A 17,613-nucleotide genomic window follows, 5' to 3' on the forward strand; every position below is an offset into this window, starting at 1 on the left:
GACTGGAAGCAGAAGGAAACAGACTAAAGTTAGAAATACACCTTCAGCACCAGGCTAACTGTTTCACCCTGTTTATGGGTTTGATGCTAAAGCTAAGCTAATGGCTTCCTGATCCCATCAGACTCCATATTGATAATGAATGAATTGATTAAGTTATGAAGCCAAAGAGCTGAACATGTTCTGGTATCAGCTCTGTGACTCACAGCTGTTGGTGCTCATTATTAACACTCAGGTGTCAAAGTGCTTCATTTGGCAGCAGAGTGAGTTTGAATTGGATGTTTATAATAATCCTAATATGTAGTGATGAAGCTGAAATCATGACGTGTCATTAAATGTGAGACGGTGATCTAATGTTATGTTTGGTGGTCGACCTCAGTGAAACATTGAACATTGAGATTCTTCTGTAAAACAATGAAAGTAAAACTGAAACCGTTCAGAGCAACTTTTCACTCTCCATTCTTGACTGTTTGAAAACAGACTTTTAAAAGATGATGCAAACATTAAAATCTGCACCAAAATCATTTCTGTGTGGTATAAAAGTCGACTTTCTGTAATGTCAACTTTTGTTTTGTTTTGTGCAGATATTCCTCCGCAGACAATGCCTCTTACAGATGATCGACGATATGATGCATCAGGTAAGTCACCTCTCACAGTGTTGGTTCATAACAAACGACATTTACTCCACTTTCAAAAATCCCTCAAAACACACCTCTTCAAAACTTCTTACAATCACCAAAGAAGTTTGTTCTCCTCCTCCACTTTCTGATATGTTCCCTTTACTCACAGATTAATTTTCTCTTTCTTTTTTGTTGTTTCCTTTGTTAAGTGACTTTAGTATCTAGAAAAGCACTATACGTTTAATGTATCATTATTAGTATTTACATTACATATACTTGAGTCACTTTTTTGAATAAATGGTACTTTTCTGAGTAGTTTATTACAGAATACTTTTACTTGAGTAGATTGTCAGCTGGTCCCAGGTCTGCTGCTGCTCTGTTATCTACCACAGCCACGCCTCCACATGACATGAAGCAGGATAATGACTGAAGCTACAGCAGGAGTTTGGCTTTCTAATAACGCTAACCGCTAATATTCACAGACGCATTAACAACACACAGTACAATGAGCTGCAGAGCATCAGAGAACAGAGCTGACACTGAGCTGACAGAGAGCAGTAAGCATGGCGGCAGGAACGAAGGGTGCAGAGGTGCTGCAGCTCCCCTAAAACAAGGCATTATTAAAAACACTGATCGATAGGAGTGATCAGACTTGTAGCAGAGAGACAGAGAGAGAGAGAGCTCATATGTGGACGAGCAGGAAAGAGGGACAGAAGTGTCCACAGGACTTAAAAACTGTTGTTGATCATGAAGCGTAAGATTTCTCTACAACTCTGTGATTTGTCAGTCAGGGTCTCTGTGACCAACAGGAAGATCAGCGTTATATTCGCCCCTCTCCTCTATGAAACGTCTGTATCCTCACTGAGCTGCATTATTATAAACTATGAGGCTGTTTATTCAGGCAGTAACGTGCGTCTCTGTTGAGCCGGTCAGGCTGTAACCTTTAACAGTTCAACACTTTAAGTAATACCATCACCAGTATTAGACTCAGGAGGTGGTTAGCTTAGCTTAGCTTAGCATAAAGACTGGAAGCAGAAGGAAACAGACTAAAGTTAGAAATACACCTTCAGCACCAGGCTAACTGTTTCACCCTGTTTATGGGTTTGATGCTAAAGCTAAGCTAATGGCTTCCTGATCCCATCAGACTCCATGTTGATAATGAATGAATTGATTAAGTTATGAAGCCAAAGAGCTGAACATGTTCTGGTATCAGCTCTGTGACTCACAGCTGTTGGTGCTCATTATTAACACTCAGGTGTCAAAGTGCTTCATTTGGCAGCAGAGTGAGTTTGAATTGGATGTTTATAATAATCCTAATATGTAGTGATGAAGCTGAAATCATGACGTGTCATTAAATGTGAGACGGTGATCTAATGTTATGTTTGGTGGTCGACCTCAGTGAAACATTGAACATTGAGATTCTTCTGTAAAACAATGAAAGTAAAACTGAAACCGTTCAGAGCAACTTTTCACTCTCCATTCTTGACTGTTTGAAAACAGACTTTTAAAAGATGATGCAAACATTAAAATCTGCACCAAAATCATTTCTGTGTGATTTAAAAGTCGACTTTCTGTAATGTAAACTTTTGTTTTGTTTTTTGCCGATTCTCCTACAGGTTATTCAGTCTATGACTCGCCAGGTAAGTCACCTCTCACAGTGTTGGTTCATAACAAACGACATTTACTCCACTTTCAACAAATCCCTCAAAACACACCTCTTCAAAACTTCTTACAATCACCAGAGAAGTTTGTTCTCCTCCTCCACTTTCTGATATGTTCCCTTTACTCACAGATTCATTTTCTTTTTTTGTTGTTTCCTTTGTTAAGTGACTTTAGTATCTAGAAAAGCACTATACGTTTAATGTATCATTATTATTATTTACATTACATATACTTGAGTCACTTTTTTGAATATATTGTACTTTTCTGAGTAGTTTATTACAGAATACTTTTACTTGAGTAGATTGTCAGCTGGTCCCAGGTCTGCTGCTGCTCTGTTATCTACCACAGCCACGCCTCCACATGACATGAAGCAGGATAATGACTGAAGCTACAGCAGGAGTTTGGCTTTCTAATAACGCTAACCGCTAATATTCACAGACGCATTAACAACACACAGTACAATGAGCTGCAGAGCATCAGAGAACAGAGCTGACACTGAGCTGACAGAGAGCAGTAAGCATGGCGGCAGGAACGAAGGGTGCAGAGGTGCTGCAGCTCCCCTAAAACAAGGCATTATTAAAAACACTGATCGATAGGAGTGATCAGACTTGTAGCAGAGACAGAGACAGAGAGAGAGCTCATATGTGGACGAGCAGGAAAGAGGGACAGAAGTGTCCACAGGACTTAAAAACTGTTGTTGATCATGAAGCGTAAGATTTCTCTACAACTCAGTGATTTGTCAGTCAGGGTCTCTGTGACCAACAGGAAGATCAGCGTTATATTCGCCCCTCTCCTCTATGAAACGTCTGTATCCTCACTGAGCTGCATTATTATAAACTATGAGGCTGTTTATTCAGGCAGTAACGTGCGTCTCTGTTGAGCCGGTCAGGCTGAAACCTTTAACAGTTCAACACTTTAAGTAATAACATCACCAGTATTAGACTCAGGAGGTGGTTAGCTTAGCTTAGCATAAAGACTGGAAGCAGAAGGAAACAGACTAAAGTTAGAAATACACCTTCAGCACCAGGCTAACTGTGTCACCCTGTTTATGGGTTTGATGCTAAAGCTAAGCTAATGGCTTCCTGATCCCATCAGACTCCATATTGATAATGAATGAATTGATTAAGTTATGAAGCCAAAGAGCTGAACATGTTCTGGTATCAGCTCTGTGACTCACAGCTGTTGGTGCTCATTATTAACACTCAGGTGTCAAAGTGCTTCATTTGGCAGCAGAGTGAGTTTGAATTGGATGTTTATAATAATCCTAATATGTAGTGATGAAGCTGAAATCATGACGTGTCATTAAATGTGAGACGGTGATCTAATGTTATGTTTGGTGGTCGACCTCAGTGAAACATTGAACATTGAGATTCTTCTGTAAAACAATGAAAGTAAAACTGAAACCGTTCAGAGCAACTTTTCACTCTCCATTCTTGACTGTTTGAAAACAGACTTTTAAAAGATGATGCAAACATTAAAATCTGCACCAAAATCATTTCTGTGTGGTATAAAAGTCGACTTTCTGTAATGTCAACTTTTGTTTTGTTTTGTGCAGATATTCCTCCGCAGACAATGCCTCTTACAGATGATCGACGATATGATGCATCAGGTAAGTCACCTCTCACAATGTTGGTTCATAACAAACGACATTTACTCCACTTTCAAAAATCCCTCAAAACACACCTCTTCAAAACTTCTTACAATCACCAAAGAAGTTTGTTCTCCTCCTCCACTTTCTGATATGTTCCCTTTACTCACAGATTCATTTTCTCTTTCTTTTTGTTGTTTCCTTTGTTAAGTGACTTTAGTATCTAGAAAAGCACTATACGTTTAATGTATCATTATTATTATTTACATTACATATACTTGAGTCACTTTTTGAATAGATTGTACTTTTCTGAGTAGTTTATTACAGAATACTTTTACTTGAGTAGATTGTCAGCTGGTCCCAGGTCTGCTGCTGCTCTGTTATCTACCACAGCCACGCCTCCACATGACATGAAGCAGGATAATGACTGAAGCTACAGCAGGAGTTTGGCTTTCTAATAACGCTAACCGCTAATTATTCACAGACGCATTAACAACACACAGTACAATGAGCTGCAGAGCATCAGAGAACAGAGCTGACACTGAGCTGACAGAGAGCAGTAAGCATGGCGGCAGGAACGAAGGGTGCAGAGGTGCTGCAGCTCCCCTAAAACAAGGCGTTATTAAAAACACTGATCGATAGGAGTGATCAGACTTGTAGCAGAGACAGAGAGAGAGAGAGCTCATATGTGGACGAGCAGGAAAGAGGGACAGAAGTGTCCACAGGACTTAAAAACTGTTGTTGATCATGAAGCGTAAGATTTCTCTACAACTCTGTGATTTGTCAGTCAGGGTCTCTGTGACCAACAGGAAGATCAGCGTTATATTCGCCCCTCTCCTCTATGAAGCGTCTGTATCCTCACTGAGCTGCATTATTATAAACTATGAGGCTGTTTATTCAGGCAGTAACGTGCGTCTCTGTTGAGCCGGTCAGGCTGAAACCTTTAACAGTTCAACACTTTAAGTAATAACATCACCAGTATTAGACTCAGGAGGTGGTTAGCTTAGCTTAGCATAAAGACTGGAAGCAGAAGGAAACAGACTAAAGTTAGAAATACACCTTCAGCACCAGGCTAACTGTTTCACCCTGTTTATGGGTTTGATGCTAAAGCTAAGCTAATGGCTTCCTGATCCCATCAGACTCCATATTGATAATGAATGAATTGATTAAGTTATGAAGCCAAAGAGCTGAACATGTTCTGGTATCAGCTCTGTGACTCACAGCTGTTGGTGCTCATTATTAACACTCAGGTGTCAAAGTGCTTCATTTGGCAGCAGAGTGAGTTTGAATTGGATGTTTATAATAATCCTAATATGTAGTGATGAAGCTGAAATCATGACGTGTCATTAAATGTGAGACGGTGATCTAATGTTATGTTTGGTGGTCGACCTCAGTGTAACATTGAACATTGAGATTCTTCTGTAAAACAATGAAAGTAAAACTGAAACCGTTCAGAGCAACTTTTCACTCTCCATTCTTGACTGTTTGAAAACAGACTTTTAAAAGATGATGCAAACATTAAAATCTGCACCAAAATCATTTCTGTGTGATATAAAAGTTGACTTTCTGTAATGTAAACTTTTGTTTTGTTTTCTGCAGATATTTCTCAGCAGATAACGCCTCCTCCAGATGATCCAGGAAATGACTCGCCAGGTAAGTCACCTCTCACAATGTTGGTTCATAACAAACGACATTTACTCCACTTTCAACAAATCCCTCAAAACACACCTCTTCAAAACTTCTTACAATCTCCAAAGAAGTTTGTTCTCCTCCTCCACTTTCTGATATGTTCCCTTTACTCACAGATTCATTTTCTTTTTTTGTTGTTTCCTTTGTTAAGTGACTTTAGTATCTAGAAAAGCACTATACGTTTAATGTATCATTATTATTATTTACATTACATATACTTGAGTCAGTTTTTTGAATAGATTGTACTTTTCTGAGTAGTTTATTACAGAATACTTTTACTTGAGTAGATTGTCAGCTGGTCCCAGGTCTGCTGCTGCTCTGTTATCTACCACAGCCACGCCTCCACATGACATGAAGCAGGATAATGACTGAAGCTACAGCAGGAGTTTGGCTTTCTAATAACGCTAACCGCTAATATTCACAGACGCATTAACAACACACAGTACAATGAGCTGCAGAGCATCAGAGAACAGAGCTGACACTGAGCTGACAGAGAGCAGTAAGCATGGCGGCAGGAACGAAGGGTGCAGAGGTGCTGCAGCTCCCCTAAAACAAGGCATTATTAAAAACACTGATCGATAGGAGTGATCAGAGTTGTAGCAGAGACAGAGAGAGAGAGAGAGCTCATATGTGGACGAGCAGGAAAGAGGGACAGAAGTGTCCACAGGACTTAAAAACTGTTGTTGATCATGAAGCGTAAGATTTCTCTACAACTCTGTGATTTGTCAGTCAGGGTCTCTGTGACCAACAGGAAGATCAGCGTTATATTCGCCCCTCTCCTCTATGAAACGTCTGTATCCTCACTGAGCTGCATTATTATAAACTATGAGGCTGTTTATTCAGGCAGTAACGTGCGTCTCTGTTGAGCCGGTCAGGCTGTAACCTTTAACAGTTCAACACTTTAAGTAATACCATCACCAGTATTAGACTCAGGAGGTGGTTAGCTTAGCTTAGCATAAAGACTGGAAGCAGAAGGAAACAGACTAAAGTTAGAAATACACCTTCAGCACCAGGCTAACTGTTTCACCCTGTTTATGGGTTTGATGCTAAAGCTCGGCTAATGGCTTCCTGATCCCATCAGACTCCATATTGATAATGAATGAATTGATTAAGTTATGAAGCCAAAGAGCTGAACATGTTCTGGTATCAGCTCTGTGACTCACAGCTGTTGGTGCTCATTATTAACACTCAGGTGTCAAAGTGCTTCATTTGGCAGCAGAGTGAGTTTGAATTGGATGTTTATAATAATCCTAATATGTAGTGATGAAGCTGAAATCATGACGTGTCATTAAATGTGAGACGGTGATCTAATGTTATGTTTGGTGGTCGACCTCAGTGAAACATTGAACATTGAGATTCTTCTGTAAAACAACGAAAGTAAAACTGAAACCGTTCAGAGCAACTTTTCACTCTCCATTCTTGACTGTTTGAAAACAGACTTTTAAAAGATGATGCAAACATTAAAATCTGCACCAAAATCATTTCTGTGTGATATAAAAGTCGACTTTCTGTAATGTCAACTTTTGTTTTGTTTTCTGCAGATATTTCTCAGCAGATAACGCCTCCTCCAGATGATCCAGGAAATGACTCGCCAGGTAAGTCACCTCTCACAGTGTTGGTTCATAACAAACGACATTTACTCCACTTTCAACAAATCCCTCAAAACACACCTCTTCAAAACTTCTTACAATCACCAGAGAAGTTTGTTCTCCTCCTCCACTTTCTGATATGTTCCCTTTACTCACTAATTATTTTCTTTTTTTGTTGTTTCCTTTGTTAAGTGACTTTAGTATCTAGAAAAGCACTATACGTTTAATGTATCATTGTTATTATTGACATTACATATACTTGAGTCCCTTTTTTGAATAAATTGTACTTTTCTGAGTAGTTTATTACAGAATACTTTTACTTGAGTAGATTGTCAGCTGGTCCCAGGTCTGCTGCTGCTCTGTTATCTACCACAGCCACGCCTCCACATGACATGAAGCAGGATAATGACTGAAGCTACAGCAGGAGTTTGGCTTTCTAATAACGCTAACCGCTAATATTCACAGACGCATTAACAACACACAGTACAATGAGCTGCAGAGCATCAGAGAACAGAGCTGACACTGAGCTGACAGAGAGCAGTAAGCATGGCGGCAGGAACGAAGGGTGCAGAGGTGCTGCAGCTCCCCTAAAACAAGGCATTATTAAAAACACTGATCGATAGGAGTGATCAGACTTGTAGCAGAGACAGAGAGAGAGAGAGCTCATATGTGGACGAGCAGGAAAGAGGGACAGAAGTGTCCACAGGACTTAAAATCTGTTGTTGATCATGAAGCGTAAGATTTCTCTACAACTCTGTGATTTGTCAGTCAGGGTCTCTGTGACCAACAGGAAGATCAGCGTTATATTCGCCCCTCTCCTCTATGAAACGTCTGTATCCTCACTGAGCTGCATTATTATAAACTATGAGGCTGTTTATTCAGGCAGTAACGTGCGTCTCTGTTGAGCCGGTCAGGCTGAAACCTTTAACAGTTCAACACTTTAAGTAATAACATCACCAGTATTAGACTCAGGAGGTGGTTAGCTTAGCTTAGCATAAAGACTGGAAGCAGAAGGAAACAGACTAAAGTTAGAAATACACCTTCAGCACCAGGCTAACTGTTTCACCCTGTTTATGGGTTTGATGCTAAAGCTAAGCTAATGGCTTCCTGATCCCATCAGACTCCATATTGATAATGAATGAATTGATTAAGTTATGAAGCCAAAGAGCTGAACATGTTCTGGTATCAGCTCTGTGACTCACAGCTGTTGGTGCTCATTATTAACACTCAGGTGTCAAAGTGCTTCATTTGGCAGCAGAGTGAGTTTGAATTGGATGTTTATAATAATCCTAATATGTAGTGATGAAGCTGAAATCATGACGTGTCATTAAATGTGAGACGGTGATCTAATGTTATGTTTGGTGGTCGACCTCAGTGAAACATTGAACATTGAGATTCTTCTGTAAAACAACGAAAGTAAAACTGAAACCGTTCAGAGCAACTTTTCACTCTCCATTCTTGACTGTTTGAAAACAGACTTTTAAAAGATGATGCAAACATTAAAATCTGCACCAAAATCATTTCTGTGTGATATAAAAGTCGACTTTCTGTAATGTCAACTTTTGTTTTGTTTTCTGCAGATATTTCTCAGCAGATAACGCCTCCTCCAGATGATCCAGGAAATGACTCGCCAGGTAAGTCACCTCTCACAGTGTTGGTTCATAACAAACGACATTTACTCCACTTTCAACAAATCCCTCAAAACACACCTCTTCAAAACTTCTTACAATCACCAGAGAAGTTTGTTCTCCTCCTCCACTTTCTGATATGTTCCCTTTACTCACTAATTATTTTCTTTTTTTGTTGTTTCCTTTGTTAAGTGACTTTAGTATCTAGAAAAGCACTATACGTTTAATGTATCATTATTATTATTGACATTACATATACTTGAGTCCCTTTTTTGAATAAATTGTACTTTTCTGAGTAGTTTATTACAGAATACTTTTACTTGAGTAGATTGTCAGCTGGTCCCAGGTCTGCTGCTGCTCTGTTATCTACCACAGCCACGCCTCCACATGACATGAAGCAGGATAATGACTGAAGCTACAGCAGGAGTTTGGCTTTCTAATAACGCTAACCGCTAATATTCACAGACGCATTAACAACACACAGTACAATGAGCTGCAGAGCATCAGAGAACAGAGCTGACACTGAGCTGACAGAGAGCAGTAAGCATGGCGGCAGGAACGAAGGGTGCAGAGGTGCTGCAGCTCCCCTAAAACAAGGCATTATTAAAAACACTGATCGATAGGAGTGATCAGACTTGTAGCAGAGAGACAGAGAGAGAGAGAGAGCTCATATGTGGACGAGCAGGAAAGAGGGACAGAAGTGTCCACAGGACTTAAAAACTGTTGTTGATCATGAAGCGTAAGATTTCTCTACAACTCTGTGATTTGTCAGTCAGGGTCTCTGTGACCAACAGGAAGATCAGCGTTATATTCGCCCCTCTCCTCTATGAAGCGTCTGTATCCTCACTGAGCTGCATTATTATAAACTATGAGGCTGTTTATTCAGGCAGTAACGTGCGTCTCTGTTGAGCCGGTCAGGCTGAAACCTTTAACAGTTCAACACTTTAAGTAATAACATCACCAGTATTAGACTCAGGAGGTGGTTAGCTTAGCTTAGCATAAAGACTGGAAGCAGAAGGAAACAGACTTAAGTTAGAAATACACCTTCAGCACCAGGCTAACTGTTTCACCCTGTTTATGGGTTTGATGCTAAAGCTAAGCTAATGGCTTCCTGATCCCATCAGACTCCATATTGATAATGAATGAATTGATTAAGTTATGAAGCCAAAGAGCTGAACATGTTCTGGTATCAGCTCTGTGACTCACAGCTGTTGGTGCTCATTATTAACACTCAGGTGTCAAAGTGCTTCATTTGGCAGCAGAGTGAGTTTGAATTGGATGTTTATAATAATCCTAATATGTAGTGATGAAGCTGAAATCATGACGTGTCATTAAATGTGAGACGGTGATCTAATGTTATGTTTGGTGGTCGACCTCAGTGTAACATTGAACATTGAGATTCTTCTGTAAAACAATGAAAGTAAAACTGAAACCGTTCAGAGCAACTTTTCACTCTCCATTCTTGACTGTTTGAAAACAGACTTTTAAAAGATGATGCAAACATTAAAATCTGCACCAAAATCATTTCTGTGTGATATAAAAGTCGACTTTCTGTAATGTCAACTTTTGTTTTGTTTTCTGCAGATATTTCTCAGCAGATAACGCCTCCTCCAGATGATCCAGGAAATGACTCGCCAGGTAAGTCACCTCTCACAATGTTGGTTCATAACAAACGACATTTACTCCACTTTCAACAAATCCCTCAAAACACACCTCTTCAAAACTTCTTACAATCACCAAAGAAGTTTGTTCTCCTCCTCCACTTTCTGATATGTTCCCTTTACTCACTAATTATTTTCTTTTTTTGTTGTTTCCTTTGTTAAGTGACTTTAGTATCTAGAAAAGCACTATACGTTTAATGTATCATTATTATTATTGACATTACATATACTTGAGTCCCTTTTTTGAATAAACTGTACTTTTCTGAGTAGTTTATTACAGAATACTTTTACTTGAGTAGATTGTCAGCTGGTCCCAGGTCTGCTGCTGCTCTGTTATCTACCACAGCCACGCCTCCACATGACATGAAGCAGGATAATGACTGAAGCTACAGCAGGAGTTTGGCTTTCTAATAACGCTAACCGCTAATATTCACAGACGCATTAACAACACACAGTACAATGAGCTGCAGAGCATCAGAGAACAGAGCTGACACTGAGCTGACAGAGAGCAGTAAGCATGGCGGCAGGAACGAAGGGTGCAGAGGTGCTGCAGCTCCCCTAAAACAAGGCATTATTAAAAACACTGATCGATAGGAGTGATCAGAGTTGTAGCAGAGACAGAGAGAGAGAGAGAGCTCATATGTGGACGAGCAGGAAAGAGGGACAGAAGTGTCCACAGGACTTAAAAACTGTTGTTGATCATGAAGCGTAAGATTTCTCTACAACTCTGTGATTTGTCAGTCAGGGTCTCTGTGACCAACAGGAAGATCAGCGTTATATTCGCCCCTCTCCTCTATGAAACGTCTGTATCCTCACTGAGCTGCATTATTATAAACTATGAGGCTGTTTATTCAGGCAGTAACGTGCGTCTCTGTTGAGCCGGTCAGGCTGTAACCTTTAACAGTTCAACACTTTAAGTAATAACATCACCAGTATTAGACTCAGGAGGGGGTTAGCTTAGCTTAGCATAAAGACTGGAAGCAGAAGGAAACAGACTAAAGTTAGAAATACACCTTCAGCACCAGGCTAACTGTTTCACCCTGTTTATGGGTTTGATGCTAAGCTAGGCTAATGGCTTCCTGATCCCATCAGACTCCATATTGATAATGAATGAATTGATTAAGTTATGAAGCCAAAGAGCTGAACATGTTCTGGTATCAGCTCTGTGACTCACAGCTGTGATTGCTCTGTGATCATTATTAATAGTTGAGTTTGAAATAGATGTTTATAATAATCCTGACAGGAAGTGATGGAAGCTGAAATCTTGACATAATTAAATGTGAGTCAGTGATTTAACAGGTTGAGGATTTATGTTTGGTGGTCGAGTTCAGAGTCGTCTTTAAAACACACTGACTGAAACCATTCAGATAAATCTTTCACTCTCCATTACTGACTGTTTGAAACAGACTTCAGAAAGTTGAAACAAACATTAAAATCTTTGTTGTTCTGTTTAATATAAAGGTTGATTCTATGTAATGCATACTTTTGTTTTCTGCAGGTGCCCAGTGACCCAGGAGCTGAAGAGCTCCACACCGTTTTTGATACCTAGCCTACAGATGCATAGCCTCGTAAAACTCGACAACTCTGATATCAACAAAGATTTAACACGTTTCACACAGATCGTTTTTATTACAGCGGTTTTGTGTTGATTTATTGAAACATGTACAGTCGCTGTGACTCAACATGATTGTTTCAGAACGCTGTATTTTTTGCTTTTAATGTTTTATTTTTTGTATTTTAGTTACTTGATATAATGTCTTGTTTCTTCATCCCACTGTCTTCCTCATTGTATTTACAGGTCACAGGTTTTATGAATGATCGTAATGATTGTTTCCAACATAAATATTTAATTATCTCCAAGAGGTCAAAGAGTGGAACCAAACCCTGAATCAGGTGACCTGTCTCACCAGAAGACCCCTGGTTCTTGGGCTTTATTTAAAATATATAATGTAATGTGACCATGTAGTGCCTTTAAAAGGACAAAACTACAGCTGGATCAATTAAAAATAACAGGACAAATAATTCTGGAAGAAAGAAATTGGGTCTGAAGGAGTTAAAGAGTGTTTACAGGAAGCTTCATCAGAAAACACTGATGTCCTGAGTGGTGATATTATTATAGAAGAAGTTAAAAAGACTGTAGGAAAAGCTTAAAGAGGAGACCTGGAATAGAAGATATTAACATCTCAGTGCCTGGCAAATACACATTCATCATCAACCGTCATCAGAACCAGATGTTTTGCATGTTTTGTAGGCTTTCAAAAGGCTTTTGATGAGCAGCTGGATTGTAGAAATCCAGACCTTGTATAGTTTCCTCCACCAAGGACGTTATGATGTCACCTGTGTCTGTTTGTGTGTCGGCTGGTTTGTCAGCAGACTTACACAAAAACACATCTCCATGAAACTCAGATGGAGGATGTGTCTCGGCCCAGAATAGACCCCATTAACTTTTGGTGTGGATCCATGAAGGGATGGAGTCAAGAAGTTTTTCTCACTTTTTTAAATATCGTACGTTTTTTTACATTTTCTTTAGTTTCTTAGGGAACAATGTGCGGATCTTGCTGAAAACAAATCAGGTGTATTTAGGCGGCTGGTATATGAGTGAGGACAGTCTGATCCAGATAAAGGGACTGTTGAGCCTTGGAGGAGGAACACACTCACACATAGCATCACTTTTGCCTGTTTTCTTGACTCCAAAGGATTTTGAGTGGATTTATATAGATTAACTTGCCTCTAAATGTTTGGACGTGTGGGCGGATTGTAGAAATCCAGACCTTGTTTCGTCGCCCAGTTGATTTTATTCGGATCAATAATTGATTTTCTGACTTGTTCAATGCACCTTTTGGAGAAAAACAAGGTGAAAACCTTTCTCCAGCTCGTTTTGTATTATTATTATATCTGTCTACCCGAGTTGTTACAGTCCAACACAAATGATTGCTGTTTGTAGATATATGTATATATTTGTGTATTCATACAGGAATAATGCGTCGCTGCAGTTGAGACTCGGCCTTATTGTTACGTTATGTTCATTTATTCAGAAGCCAAAGATCTTCAGTTGCACACAGAGCTGGTATTTGTGCTGTGACCATCGACGGCGGTGAGGTCAGAAATATTCAGGAGCACAAACGTTTGTGTGAGGATGTGATTTGGGGGAAGTGAGTCTGATTCAAACGTTGGTCCTCGCCCCCCCTCTGTTGGGTTTATGGCAGTTATCCAGATGTGCTGCCATACGCTCACCTGTCTCTATTCCTGCACTGAGGTGCAACGTGAAGATGTTCCTGAATGCAGCTGCATGTGTGTGAACAGTGAAAATCACTGGTGGTGCCTTAAAAGACATTCAGTCATTTACTATCTGTTTCTATCTGCTTCTTGATTATTTAATACAGAAGGTTTTTTTATTATTTGTGTTGGTTTTGTCGTCATTGATGGTCTGAAGGTTTGATTGTAACGTTTCTTCAGTTGCTTCACTGTTTCTTTATTAAATGTAAATGCTGCACTTTGTTCCTGCCTTGTATGAATTTACGGTGTCTGGATGTTATTACTGTTTTTGAAATGCGTTATGAAAGTGTTATGAAAGAGTCTTTGAAGACAAACTTGCATCTTTTCAATTCAGCTGGTTTAAACTAAATACATAAAACAAGTTATAAAAAGTAGTTTTGTGTTCATTTTATGAGTAAAAGTTAAACAATCAACAATCATATATTGTTTTTAGTTTAATTAAACAGTCTGTGTTTGGGGACAAACACATTTTGGTCATTGATCTTCAAACTTAAAGACTGATCCTTTGAACTGTGTATAACTCTGAATATGAAGCTGTGTCAGCGCTTGTTATTCGCTTTAATAAACTGAATTAAGCCAAAAGGTTGAGACTGTGGTTGATAATCATTTTCATAATCATTTTCCTCTGCATCAGTTACTTTACACTGGACTCTTTGGTCAGTGGTGCAGGAAATACTCAGATCTTACAACACAACACAAAGAAACTCCTTCATGATTAAAGTCCTGCATTCAGAGAAACTAAAGGGAAAGTATATGAAGGTAGATTTGTGTCTTTATTATTCAATCAAAAAATATATTTTCAATAAAAAAAAAAGTGTTTGAATGCAAAAATATAGTTGAGACTCAAAAAAATGCATTTGAACACTGTTTTTCTTTGCTTGAAAATGTTTTCTTTGATAGAAGTGAAGGTTTTTTTGTTTGAAGCAACTTTTTTGATTGAAGTATTGTTGTTTTGTGTTTGGGCCATATTATGGGTAGGACATTTGTGTCTTTATAATTCCATCAAAAAAGAAATTGCTTCAAACAAACAAAAAATATTTTCAATAAAAAAATCACTTCAATCAAAAAATAAACCTTTTCAATCATAGAAAAAATGTTTTTGAATGCAAAAAAATATTTGAGACTCAAAATATCTGGTTTTGTCGTCGCAAACACGGCTTGAAATTGTCCCATGATCTGCTCGAAAATATCGAGTGGTTTCATTCCACCAACCCCTCCACCTGCTGACATTGATGTCATGTAAATGTGATATAACACGTATTATAGCAGTGTCAACATGGTATGTATGACACGTGCAGATCTGAACATATCCCTGGTATGCAGAAATGTAAAATGCAGAAATTTTAATCCAGCAACGAGGCTGTTAGTTTGACTTTGTTACACTGAGGAGCTGTTTTTCCTTCTGTTACACCATTTTTATGATGCATCTTCCAGATAAACAGGTTTGTAAACACATTTCAATGGACAACAGAAACATTTTTAACTTCTGGTGTCACAAAATGTTGCAGTTACTCCAACACAACAGCAAACATTGTCTTAAAAGTGCAATATGTCAGCCACCATTTGAATTAATACTCCAAACCAGTAGGGGGCAGCATATCACCAGAGTAACCACCAGCTGCTGCTAACTGTTAGCGGTTGCAGCTGGCAGTCATATTAACTGACTGTACGCTGATTTTAGTTTTTACTTAACTTAAGTTCTTACATGTTAATTTTGATATTATGTGAGTTAAGAAACAAAAGGAAAGGAAAGAGAGCAGGAGAAGGCAGAACACTGATGTTTGGTCCAGAATTTGCAATGAGCTATTTTTGTATTTTTTAACTTTAGTTACTCAGAGATGTTTTCTTTCCTTCCTGGACACGTTTCAACTCCAGACACTGTTTATTCAGCCTCCTGTCACTTTATGGCTGTTTCATATCTGAATGCAAATACAGTATGAAAGTCTGAGTGTGATAAAGAGGCAGAGACTGCACTCTTTCATTTAATTTTTGAATAATGTCTTTACAACTGAAAGCACATAAACATTCACTGAATGAATTAAGGACATGACTGATGCACTACAGATGAAACAGATACCTGCTGTCCTCAGGGAAAAGGAAACAGGTGTGCTGGGCTGTTAATCAGTAACCATTATTGGCTACTTCTCTGTCGCTCATGGACGAAGCGACCAGACTCCCTTAAAAAAACGTGCATGACTGTTATTTTGTGTTGTGTTCTTTCTTCCTCAGAAAATCATGATTTTGGGGGACTTTAATGCAGACGGACGTTATCTCTCCAAGAAGAAGAAGGAAAAGATCCGCATCTGCTCCGCTCACTACCACTGGCTGATAGAGGACGACGTCGATACCACATCTAGTAACTTCAACGACCACACCTACGACAGGTGAGACACATCTCAATCTGTGTTTTGTCTTGTTTAATTGTTTCTAAAGATCATGATGCCTCTTCTACCGACAGGATCGTGGTGTACGGACAGACCATGCTGAACGCTATCGTCCCCGGCTCGGCCAAGTCTTTCAACTTCCAGAGAGAGTTCAAGCTGACTGATGAGGAAGTAAGAAGCTCTTTATCATCAACCGTTTAATGTGTTTTTAAAAAGAGGACATAATTCAAAATATGACTGTATTTAATTTCCAAGACTCTGAGTATCAGTGACCACTATCCTGTGGAGGTCGAGCTGAAGACTGATCAGAAACACAAAGCACCGACTCGAAGGAGGATGTCCCTGCCTCAAGCAGAGAGGACAACGTCAAACAGACAAGCTCAGATGACAGGTATCTTTTGTTTTATTGACATCAGTGATACGTACTGCATGTACTGTATTTATGTTTTACTATGTGAACACTGAACAGGACCACAGAAGAAGAAGAAGAAGAAGGTCAAGCCAACAGGATTACAGAAGAAGAAGAAGAAGAAGATGGCAACTAAAAGGAAGAGAGGACTGTCATCAGACACACCAGCCAAGAGAAGACGTTTGGACGATCAATGAACAGACTTTAAAGATCTTACATCAATTAACAACTTTAAAGAATTGTTATTCGAGTTACAGCCAGAAATAAATGCCTAAAAATATGATCATTCAAATCTGCTACTGCTCAGCACAGGTGATTTATTTTGACACCTGAAAGTCCAAACGACCTCTTTTTGATTGCACTTTATTGGCATTGTCAACCGGGACAATACTCCTCCAGCCGGATGTATCTAAAGAATACATGTAATAATAATAATAAATAAAGTTTCCAGAAACCAGCTTTAAAAGGCAACATCAACCAGAATACTGCTAAGACCTTTTCTTTAACACACATTTATTTACATGACCGGCTTTTAAAGGAGCCATTTGTAAGATATGGCCAAAATTTGAAAAAAATAAAATAAATAATATAATAATTCATGGTTCATGACACATTTTAAGCAGGATTAAAAGAAGAAGAAAAATCAGCAGCAGAAGGAGAAGAAGAAGAAGAACGGTTCAAACTGCCTTACATGAAACATTTAACTGCAACATGTCTAATATAATAAAATAATAATTACTATTATAATAATTAATACAACGTCGTTGTCTAATATTCACAGGATAACGTCTTTATTAGGTCGTGGTGTGACACACTCCCGTTTGTAGCCGCCAATACAAATTGTTTGGCGGGTGGAAGTGATGGAGCTGCTGAAATGTTGACGTTAACATCAGTGACAATGAAATAAAGCCAGTGGACAGTGTGTCTGATGTTGCAACAGTAATATCAAGTGTCTCAATTAAAAGTTGTCGCAGTGCACGAGCTGAAGCCAAGAGCCTCTCTGGAGAAAGAGGTGAAACATCACGGAAACAAACGGAGCAAATGGAAACTGATGCTGAGATTGAAGCTGCAGGTGCAACAGTTTTACAAACATTTTCACATCAAGATGGA

General features: G+C 39.0%; 2 protein-coding genes across 2 annotated transcripts in view; one reads left to right on the plus strand and one right to left on the minus strand.

The window, feature by feature from the left end:
* LOC140997859 (butyrophilin subfamily 3 member A2-like) overlaps positions 1-17,613 on the minus strand; it is a 152,247-nt gene that overhangs the window by 82,385 nt on the left and 52,249 nt on the right. The window lies entirely within an intron of this gene.
* Positions 599-17,027, plus strand: LOC140997568 (uncharacterized). Its single transcript, XM_073467513.1, has 12 exons — positions 599-635; positions 2,234-2,257; positions 3,835-3,888; positions 5,467-5,520; positions 7,098-7,151; positions 8,726-8,779; positions 10,358-10,411; positions 15,145-15,152; positions 15,940-16,094; positions 16,169-16,265; positions 16,350-16,485; positions 16,564-17,027. The coding sequence occupies exons 1-12, from the start codon at positions 599-601 to the stop codon at positions 16,698-16,700; spliced, it is 864 nt and encodes a 287-aa protein (XP_073323614.1). The 3' UTR covers positions 16,701-17,027.

Source organism: Pagrus major, chromosome 6, assembly GCF_040436345.1.
Source record: "Pagrus major chromosome 6, Pma_NU_1.0".
Classification (NCBI taxonomy): Eukaryota; Metazoa; Chordata; class Actinopteri; order Spariformes; family Sparidae; genus Pagrus; species Pagrus major.

Bases quoted from the DNA above. Each gene is read 5' to 3' on its own strand.
- LOC140997568 (XM_073467513.1), top strand. From the start codon at position 599: ATGCCTCTTACAGATGATCGACGATATGATGCATCAG. The intron at 7,152-8,725 runs GTAAGTCACCTC...TGTTTTCTGCAG, and splicing joins TCCAGGAAATGACTCGCCAG to ATATTTCTCAGCAGATAACG. The intron at 16,266-16,349 runs GTAAGAAGCTCT...TTAATTTCCAAG, and splicing joins TCAAGCTGACTGATGAGGAA to ACTCTGAGTATCAGTGACCA.